This window comes from Leptodactylus fuscus, chromosome 11 (genome assembly GCF_031893055.1).
Source record: "Leptodactylus fuscus isolate aLepFus1 chromosome 11, aLepFus1.hap2, whole genome shotgun sequence".
Classification (NCBI taxonomy): domain Eukaryota; kingdom Metazoa; phylum Chordata; class Amphibia; order Anura; family Leptodactylidae; genus Leptodactylus; species Leptodactylus fuscus.
The window spans coordinates 77,402,683-77,413,695 of NC_134275.1; the positions used below are offsets into that span (position 1 = coordinate 77,402,683).

At 44.7% G+C, this 11,013-nt stretch overlaps 1 protein-coding gene across 1 annotated transcript; it reads left to right on the forward strand.

The window, feature by feature from the left end:
* The first annotated feature begins 934 nt into the window (after nt 1-934).
* On the forward strand, nt 935-9,444 carry LOC142184806 (H-2 class II histocompatibility antigen, A-U alpha chain-like). The gene is made up of 4 exons (XM_075259893.1): nt 935-1,007; nt 3,784-4,029; nt 6,493-6,777; nt 9,284-9,444. The coding sequence occupies exons 1-4, from the start codon at nt 935-937 to the stop codon at nt 9,427-9,429; spliced, it is 750 nt and encodes a 249-aa protein (XP_075115994.1). The 3' UTR covers nt 9,430-9,444.
* Nucleotides 9,445-11,013: the final 1,569 nt, after the last annotated feature.

Sequence of the window (11,013 nt, forward strand, 5' to 3'; positions counted from 1 at the left end):
ACAGGTGAGGATGAGGTCAGAGATATATGGAGGGGACAGGTGAGGATGAGGTCAGAGATATATGGAGGGGACAGGTGAGGATGAGGTAAGAGATATATGGAGGGGACAGGTGAGGATGAGGTAAGAGATATATGGAGGGGACAGGTGAGGATGAGGTCAGAGATATATGGAGAGGACAGGTGAGGATGAGGTCAGAGATATATGGAGAGGACAGGTGAGGATGAGGTCAGAGATATATGGAGAGGACAGGTGAGGATGAGGTCAGAGATATATGGAGAGGACAGGTGAGGATGAGGTCAGAGATATATGGAGGAGACAGGTGAGGATGAGGTCAGAGATATATGGAGGAGACAGGTGAGGATGAGGTCAGAGATATATGGAGGAGACAGGTGAGGATGAGGTCAGAGATATGTATATTTTCATCTGTGTGATAACAATGACGTGCTACCTACTTTCTGCAGCTCGGTATGACCTCAGTGATACCAAACTTATTGTTGTTTTTTTAACTCTTTTCCAAAAAGCAAAAACAAATTTGGCAGTTTCGATGAATGTTGGGAAGAGGTTAAAATTGATGAAGCAGCGTAATCAGACTGAATGTCCATATGGGAGGAAGTTGAGAAGAGAAAAAAGCCAAAGTCATTTTACTCTAAGATATATTACACAGTATATCCTATTCACTTGTATATATAAGTGCAACATTTCTTGAAAATTCTAAAAAAAAATCAGGCACATAAGTTATAACCAAAAGAGGTGAGAGAACGCAACACATGATAAACCAGCCTGTAGAAGAATAATTCTACCCAGTAACTTTGAGGTCAGACCCCACAAGTCAGCTTATTGGGTGGAAAAGATATCACCGTACCTCGCTTCCTAAATGGTTAGTTCTGCATCAGCAGAAACAGGATCTCTCGAATCTCTAAGTTCTATGTATACGATGACTGGGAGAAGATACGTGTACCTAACTCTGATCTATGCCTTGTGTCTGACAGTCACCGGGGCTGTGAGAGGTAAGTGGGGAGGAAGAGAGAGGTACAAAGAGGAAAAGTGGAGAGATTTATTTGTCTAGAATTGCAATCATATTCTGAGTAATAAAAGCTTATAGTGACAGTTAGAATGAGTTACTGCAGCGTTGCAATATTTGCAGTGTTGCCCCTTCTTCTTCAGGACCTCTGCAATTCTCCCTGGCATGCTCTCAATCAACTTCTGGACCAAATCCTGACTGATAGCCGTCCATTCTTGCACAATCAATGCTTGCATTTTGTCAGAATTTGTAGGTTTTTGTTTGTCCACCCATCTCTTGATGATTGACCACAAGTTCTCAATGGGATTAAGATCTGGGGAGTTTCCAGGCCATGGGGCCAAAATCTCTATGTTTTGTTCCCTGAGCCATTTAGTTATCACCTTTGCTTTATGGCAAGGTGCTCCATCATGCTGGAAAAGGCATTGTTGATGGCCAAACTGCTCTTGGACAGTTAGGAGAAGTTGATCTTGGAGGACATTCTGATACCATTCTTTATTCATGGCTGTGTTTTTAGGCAAGACTGTGAGAGAGCCGATTCCCTTGGCTGAGAAGCAACCCCACACATGAATGGTTTCAGGATGCTTTACAGTTGGCATGAGACAAGACTGGTGGTAGCGCTCACCTCGTCTTCTCCCAATAAGCTGTTTTCCAGATGTCCCAAACAATCGAAAAGGGGATTCATCAGAGAAAATGACTTTACCCCAGTCCTCAGCAGTCCACTCCCTGTACCTTTTGCAGAATATCAGTCTGTCCCTGATGTTTTTTCTGGAGAGAAGTGGCTTCTTCGCTGCCCTCCTTGAGACCAGGCCTTGCTCCAAGAGTCTCCGCCTCACAGTGCGTGCAGATGCACTCACACCTGCCTGCTGCCATTCCTGAGCAAGCTCTGCACTGCTGGTAGCCCGATCCCGCAGCTGAAACACTTTTAAGAGACGGTCCTGGCGCTTGCTGGTCTTTCTTGGGCGCCCTGGAGCCTTTTTGCCAACAATGAAACCTCTCTCCTTGAAGTTCTTGATGATGCAATAGATTGTTGACTGAGGTGCAATCTTTCTAGCTGCGATACTCTTCCCTGTTAGGCCATTTTTGTGCAGTGCAATGATGACTGCATGTGTTTCTTTAGAGATAACCATGGTTAACAGAAGAGAAACAATGATGCCAAGCACCAGCCTCCTTTTAAAGTGTCCAGTGGTGTCATTCTTACTTAATCATGACAGATGATCTCCAGCCCTGTCCTCATCAACACCCACACCTGTGTTACTGGAGCAATCACTGAAACGATGTTAGCTGGTCCTTTTAAGGCAGGGCTGCAATGATGTTGAAATGTGTTTTGGGGGATAAAGTTCATTTTCTAGGCAAATATTGACTTTGCAAGTAATTGCTGTTAAGCTGATCCCTCTTTATAACATTCTGGAGTATATGCAAATTGCCATTAGGAAAACTGAAGCAGTAGACTTTGTAAAAATTAATATTTGTATCATTCTCAAAACTTTTGGCCATGACTGTAATAACAGATTGGATGACACTTGTCCATCAAAAACAGAACTAAAAAATTAAATTAAAGATGGGCGAACCCCAGGCGTCCTGCGATCAGAAGAAGCAAACTCCTGGGGTTTTTTTTTTGGTTCAAACTTGTTTGGATAGAATTGGAAGGGAAATTATGATGTATAATAGCTGGAGATCCCGGGGAAGTGACAAAAAACCCTTTCTACTCACCTTCCGTCACCTCTTCTGAGTCCGTCATCTGTGTCTTCTTCCTTTGGTGCTCTGCAACAGGGACCAATACCAAGCCCGAATAAAGGCAAAGAGGAAATGAATTGCGCTTGCACAACTGAATAGAAGAAATAACGGCTTTTACTGGCAACTTTCGCACTACGCGTTTCGGGCTGAACGCCCTTTTTCAAGTGTAGATTGCTGTTCCGCTGAGCCGGATGCATCTGAAGCGTGATTCATTTCCTCCTCGCCTTTACTCGGGCTTGGTATTGGTCCCTGTTGCATGTATCTCCACGCCTTCAGGTGTCAAGAATCTGCTGCACTCCACCAGGGATGGAAATCCATGCAAACACGGAGAGAACATACAAACTCCTTGCAGATGGTTTTTTGTTTTTTTGTTTTTCCCTTGGCAGGATTCAAACCAAGGACTCCAGCGCTGCAAGCGCTAAACACTGAGCCACTGTGTGGCCTTCAATTTTGTTAAGATCTGAACAATTTGGAATATTCTGGTGGAGCCCAGCTCGGAACAAGTCAATTCGCCAATGTCTTAATGGAATGGTTGCAAAACAGCCATTAGATCTGTCACAAACGCCACGGTTGTGGGGCAGCACGGTGGCTCAGTGGTTAGCCTTGCAGCGCTGGAGTCCTGGGTTCGAATCCCGCCAGGAACAACATTTGCAAGGAGTTTGTATGTTCTCCCTGTGTTTACGTGGATTTTCTCCCATTCTACAAAGATCTACTGATAGGAAGAAGAAAAAATGTACATTGTGATCCCTATATCATATATCCCTATATGGGGCTCACAATCTACAGTAAAAAAAAACAAAAAAACGCCACAGTTGTGTGAATAAGGCCTAAGTTTTCTGGACAGTTAGGGACCATTGAGATCAGTGAGTGTATAGGATTAATGCCAAGTCATCCAAAGAAATTCTCAAAACACAAAAATGTTGTAAACCAGATTTCGAACTATAAATGTAGAGAATAACCGTACAACCATTGTGTGTATTGTGTGTATTACGTCCTACTCATCCTGTGCGTGTTTTTTACTCCACCAGTGGGGAATGTCCTGATTCAATCCGTATTTTCTCAAACTCGGCTTCCAAGCTCAGAATATTCTTTCCAGTATGACGACGACGAGATATTTAATGTGGATTTTGACAAGAGAATGGCGCGATGGAGGCTGCCGCAGTTTGGCGATCTCTCTGGTTTCGATCCTGCACATATCTTAGTAATCAAATCAGTGAATGATCAAAATTTGCAGCTAGATATGAAGAGAAGAAACTACACAGCGGCAATACCAGGTACCGATTATCAGTATGGGATGAAAAGCTATATCAGAAAGTACAACAAAGCAGGACAATGTAGGGACGAGCAGGAGTGAAGGAATTGTATCAAGCGTGACAATGGATTCTGAGACCGGAATCTTTTCGTCTTCAGGTTCTGAACACAACAGTATAACATTGTGGTAATAATTTGATGAAATAATTCTGAGCTCGTAACACACTATTATGTTTGACAAAAAAAGGAAGGTTACGTTAAAGTTCACAAATAGGAATTTGATGATAAATTTGAGGCAAAATCTGCCTGAAATCTGTCTTCCATTCATTACAATGGGCGGCAGTACCTGAGTCTTTCTTGTAGCAGAAAAAATAAGTCTCCTGCTCATCCTTCTGGCAGGTTCCTTCTGGGAAGTCCCATTGAAATGAATGGGAGGCGGAAAAATACACTTCTCTGTAGGTGCGGAATTGGAAGTGGAATTTGGTGCAGAATTTTTCAAAACTCCCTTACGGAATTTGGAATTTGGCTCTGCCAATAAAATACTCTGGCGCTCCTCTCCGTAATCTGCTTCAGGTTCAACATCTAAATCAGCTTCCAATTAGGGTTGAGCCGATCTTGACTTTTCAGGATCGATTTTGAAATCCGATTTCCGTTCATTTTTCATTCGAATCCGATCTCGATCCCAATTCCGATCCCAATGCAAGTCAATGGGAATTTTTTACTAATGGGAGATCGGATTTTAAAAGCAATCCTATTCACTATACAGCATGGAATCTAACAATAGAACGCTTTAATTGTTAGAATCCACGCTGTGTAGTGAATTTTTTTAATCACTAAGTAGCCAGAGGATTGTTTTTAATCCTCTGGCTACTTAGTCGCCCCTGGTGTCCACTTACCTGCAGAGATGGCTGCTCCGGCGCCCGGTGTTCTCGGTCTTCTTGCCCCCACCTCCCAGGTTAGTGTTTAAAGAGCTAGGAAGAAGGCGGGGCTTGTAGCTTAGGAGAGTGTGGGCGGGTACAGGGCGGGGAGCCGTGACGTCTGCCCTCCCAGTACCCGCCCACACTCTCCTAACCCGGCCACCCTCTCCTAACCTGGGAGGCGGCGGGGGCAGCGAGACGAAGAAAAGCGAGAACACCAGGCACCGGAGCAGACATCTCTGCAGGTAAGTAGCTACTAGAGATGTTAGGTAGTCTCCCATTACAATGAATGGGAGACTAGCTAGCAAAGCATTGTGGGAAATTATCACCGATCTTGATCCCACCTAAAAAGATTGCGTTAGGGATTCCGATCGCAATCGTGAATTTTTCTCGATCGCCGATCGGAATCCGATTTTTTCCGAACACGATCGCTCAACCCTACTTCCAATTCAATGTCCAAATCCTTGATGCCTTTTGACAAGCAGAAAATGGATTTCTTGTCAAATTCCTACATGGGAACACCCCCCTATAGATGTAAGTGACGTAAGTTCCCACTTGGGATAGGCCAGTGTACAGATTTGTGTATGTATTTTTTATGCATTTTACTCTTTGCAGTTCTGAGCATTACGATAACATGTTTATTGTGCATTTACATGACTTGTGGATGTAAATGTGATGACTCCTGTTTTTGCAAGGTGTATGTTGATGCTAATGTTTCTTTAGTTGTATTGCTGAGTCTTGGCACCGCTTCTTATTCAGGGATTTTTTGGAAATGATGCAATACAAACTAATGATATGTCACAAGAAGGGGCTCAACCCCGAACCATGCAGAAGAATAATTCTAGAGACCGTAGTTGGATGAATAAACTCCACAATTTTTTATTTGCAATTCAAAAATTTCAAACACCGTATAGCATTTTGGACTCTACATTCAGCTTATGCAGCCATCCTATGAATGATGAAAGCAATGGACATGAATTAACAGCAGTGTGAATGTTCCCTAACCGTAATAACAGACTGGCACTTGCCAATTCAATTTAGATCACAGACAGGATTACAATAGAAGATAACACCTCAATAGAGGATGTCACAGCAGCTTATGTACTCCATCCATGCATAGAACAGATGCATCAGGTCCAATCTGTTGCTATCTACAGCCAGGACAAGATGGTGCATGAGGCCACTACTCTATACCTGCATGTCTCTAATCCCATATAGTGCTATAAGGAGGCGTTGTATATTCATACATATGGAGACCAATAGATTCTGTCACTTGCACTAACCACCCTTACAGACTTTTTGTGCATGGTGTTTTGGCTTGCATTAGCCCACGTGGTACCTTTTTAGCTGCGCCTTGTCACCTACCGTCTAGTCCGCTGCCATTACCGATTCTGTGTATACTGGACTATTACTATATACTATGGACTGTACTCAACTATTAAATACAAAGTGCAGACAATAATTTGGGGGTTTCATTATAATTTTTTAATACAATTCATAAAAAAAAAATTAAAAATTTTACTTTAAGAGATATAATGAGATAGTGATTGTGATGTGTTTGTCTTCCAGTCACCCCCATAATACACGTCTTTACAGAGGATCCCGTGGTCCTGAACGAGCCCAACACACTCATCTGTTTCATCAAGCAAATCTTTCCCCCCGTTATCAAGATGAGCTGGCTGAAGAATACCCAGCCTGTGACAGAAGGAGTGTCAGACACCGACTATTACTTTACATCAGATATGTCTTATTACAAATTCTCCTATTTGGCCACCATCCCAGCAGAGGGCGATGTCTACACCTGTTCTGTGGAACATGCCGGACTGCCTGTTAACCCCACCAACAGGATGTGGAGTAAGTCACACAACATGGTTGTAGAGATGTAACCTGAAGCTCTCGGGCCCCAGTGCCTAATCTGTAATGGGGCCCCTACCTTGTGCCTTATAGAATACGGGTGAATGTTATATGGCAGAGGAACCTTTGGGTCCAGGGCCTGGGAGCGACCTCGGCAGCCCCCATCGCTATGGCCCCTTACATGGGTGGATTCACACATAGACGGTGGTGTTGCGGTTTTTTGAGTGGAATGAGCAGAAGGGAGAGGTATAAGAACTTCCCAGATATTTCCCATTCCTTGTGTAGCCATTCCTTGGCTTTGGCTCAAAAAAATAAAAAAAAAGCTGCGTTTCCGCCTTTCCGCCTTACAAAATTAAATTTTTTTTTTTTTTCATTTTTCTGTCTACCTATCCATATGAGGCTTCTTCTTTGTATGACGAGTTGTATTTCCAGCTGGCACCATCTTGGGCAGGGCCGGCTCCAGGTTTTTATGGGCCCTTGGGCGCCAGAGCCTCAGTGGGCCCCCTTATGGAGGAGGCAAGAGTTGGGACACTGCACGCCATTGCGGCCGGATGAAGCGAGTGACGTCACGCAACAGGAGGACGGAGTCACCTATGCCATATCTCCCAACTTTTGAAGAGTAGAAAGAGGGACAAAATGTGCAGCGCGCTGCGTGCCCCACGGCAAATTTATCTCTGCCCACATTTATGTTGACTCCGCCCATTCTCATTCATTTTTCATGTGCTCCCACACAGAATAATACTCCTACAGTCACCAGTAAATTATATGCCCCCCCTCCATCTCTCCCTCAGTTTCATATACACCCTTCCTCTGTCCCCAGTTTCATGTCCCCCTCCTTCTCTGTCCCCAGTGTCATGCCATTCTCCCCCCCTTCATCTGCCCCAGTTTCATGCCGTTCTCCCCCCCTTCATCTGCCCCAGTTTCATGCCGTTCTCCCCCCCTTCATCTGCCCCAGTTTCATGCTGTTCTCCCCCCCTTCATCTGCCCCAGTTTCATGCCGTTCTCCCCCCCTTCATCTGCCCCAGTTTCATGCCGTTCTCCCCCCCTTCATCTGCCCCAGTTTCATGCCGTTCTCCCCCCCTTCATCTGCCCCAGTTTCATGCCGTTCTCCCCCCCTTCATCTGCCCCAGTTTCATGCCGTTCTCCCCCCCTTCATCTGCCCCAGTGTCATGCCGTTCTCCCCCCTTCATCTGCCCCAGTGTCATGCCGTTCCCCCCCCCCTTCATCTGCCCCAGTGTCATGCTGTTCTCTCCCCCTTCATCTGCCCTAGTGTCATGCCATTCCCCCCCCTTCATCTGCCCCAGTTTCATGCCGTTCTCCCCCCCTTCATCTGCCCCAGTGTCATGCCATTCCCCCCCCCTTCATCTGCCCCAGTGTCATGCTGTTCTCTCCCCCTTCATCTGCCCCAGTGTCATGCCATTCCCCCCCCCCTTCATCTGCCCCAGTGTCATGCCATTCTCCCCCCCCCCTTCATTTGCCCCCAGTTTCATGGGCCCCCTTCATTATGTTCCTCCTTAATGTTTAACACAAAACAAACACTTACACTCACCTTCCATCGCTCCCCCGCCGCTCTCTCCGCTCTCACTCCACTCACATAGTTGTAGGCTTGATGTGACGTCATCACATCGCACCTACAGATGCAGAAGCCGGACCGCAGTGGTAAAGCAGGAGCTGAGCTGTGACGGCTCCTGCTTTAATCACCTATGTATTCAGCTCATCGGCGGCCAACGGGCTGAAATCGGGACAGGCAAGTGCTGGGGCGGGCAAGTGCCGGGGGGCCCCCAGAGGCTCTGTGGGCCCCGGCACTTGCCCGACTACGCCATGTGCTGACGCCGGCCCTGATCTTGGGGTACATTAAGGGGCCATTGTTTTCAATGGGAGACAGGGGCTGCAGCAGGAAGCTGAAAAAATAAGTGTCCTTGTCTATCGCGCCACGGATGCCACGACTGATGCGGCGGCTCCAGACTCCCTGCTGATTATATGAATTATCTGGGATGAATCAGCAGCGGAAAGCTGGAAAACGGTGGCGGAAAATGAAGAGGTATTCGACCATTTTCCCCATAATGTTTCCATTAGCTTTTAATGTATTTGTGTTGTCTGTGACAATCCACAATTCTATCTTTATTTTTTGCATTTTGTTTTCACGGCGTTCACTTTGCACTAAAATTGACATCTTTGTCCGGCGGGTCATTGCGATTACAGCAATATCGTAGTAGTATCAGTTTTATGTTTTACCACTTTTTTGTAATTTTTTAAAAATAACCAGTTTTTTTTTTTTTAGTGTTCTGTTGCCCGGGCTAAGTCAGGGCTCTTTATTTGTTGGACAAGTTGGAGTTTTTATTGCTATCGGTTTGTGGTCTGTACAACTTTATGGTCACGTTTTATTGCTATCTTTGGGGAGGAGACGGAAACACATTCAGTTACTCATTACTGTATTTCATAACCATACGTATACCACAGCTTCCTTTAAACTGTCTGTAATATCTCTTATTACCTCTTTCTTCAGGCCCTGAGATCCCCAGCCATATGTCAGAGACATCGGAGGACTTGGTGTGTGGTCTGGGCCTCGCTGTGGGAATCATTGGAGTCATCGCTGGGATTTTACTGTTCCTCATAAAACGAAAGAAAAATAATCGAAATGGAGGTCACTGACGTATTATATTACATTTACCGGTGTTAGGTTGTTGGTGATACATTGTAGTATTACTGATACAGTGTAGTATTAGGGATACGGTGTAGTATTAGTGATTTAGTGTAATGTTAGCAGTATAGTGTATTGTTAGTGATATCTTGTAGTCCTCATAGATTTGTAAGGCCCAGTTCACATCTGCATTTGGTATTCCGTTTGGGGAATCTGCTTAGGGACAAGAGTAATAACCACTGAGCTAGCCGGCTATCCTCTTTAACCCCTTCCCCACATCCGCCGTAATAGTACAGTGCATGTCGAGTGCTTAACTATGGTGGCCGCCCGGGAGTCGGGTGGCCGCCATAGCCGCCGGGCGTCTACTGTGTTACACAGTAGACAGCCAGCGGTAATGCCTCCGATCAGTCCCCGGACCAATCGGAGGCATTAACCCCTCCGGCGCCTTTGACCACGGCAGCATATGGCGCTCCAGGGCCGACGTCACATTGCCATAACAACTAGGAGCCTTGTAAAGGCTCCCGGCCGGTTTGCAGCCTCTTTCTTTTGCAGGCTGGTCTATGCATTAGCATTGTAATGCATTGCATTAGTGATCAGACCCCTAGGGGGTCTAATAAATGCAAAAAAAATTTAAAAAGTAAAAAAATTTTTTAAAAAGTATTAAAAATTCAAATCACCCCCCTTTCCCTAGAACACATATAAAAGTAGTTAAATACTGTGAAGCACATACATGTTAGGTATCCCTGTGTCTGAAATCGCCGGCTCTACAAAGCTATAAAAATATCTTTCCTGTTCGGTAAACGTCGTAGCGGGAAAAATAATCAAAAGTCCCAAACCACTGTTTTTCACTTTTTTGATTCTGATAAAAATTTTAATAAAAAGTGATCAAAGCAAAAGCATTTCCCGAAAATGGTAGCAATAGAAAGTACACCCGGCCCCGCAAAAAAAGACGCCCTATACATCCCCGTACATGCACGTATAAAAAAGTTACGGCTGTCGGAATATGGTGACTTTTAGAAAAAAAAAATTTTAACACAGTTTTGGATTTTTTTTAAGGGGTTAAAATGTAAATAAAACCATAGAAATTTGGTATCTCCGGAATCGTACCGAAACAGAATACAGGGGACAGGTCAGTTTGGCTGCACAGTGAACGCTGTAAAACTGAAGCCCGTAAGAAAGTCGCAGAAATGCATTTTTTCTTCAAATCCACCCCATTCTGAATTTTTTTCCAGCTTCCCAGTACATTATACAGAATAATTAATGGCGGCATCATGAAGAAAAATTTGTCCCGCAAAGATTAAGACCTCATATGACTCTGGGAGCTGAGAAATAAAAAAGTTATGGGGTTTAGAAGGAGGGGAGTCAAAAACGTAAAACGAAAATCAAAAAATGCCATCGGCGGGAAGGGGTTAAACCATGCAACATGTCTGACTAATATGGCATAGCAATGTATGTAAGAAATGTAGTGTCAGTGCGGACATCTGTAGGAAATCTCTAGTGGAATAATGTTAAATAACAACAAATTTGTGAAAGCCTCCATTGAGCCAAGTGTAATTCCTATAAGGCTAGCTTCACACTACAATCCAGCAGAGGAT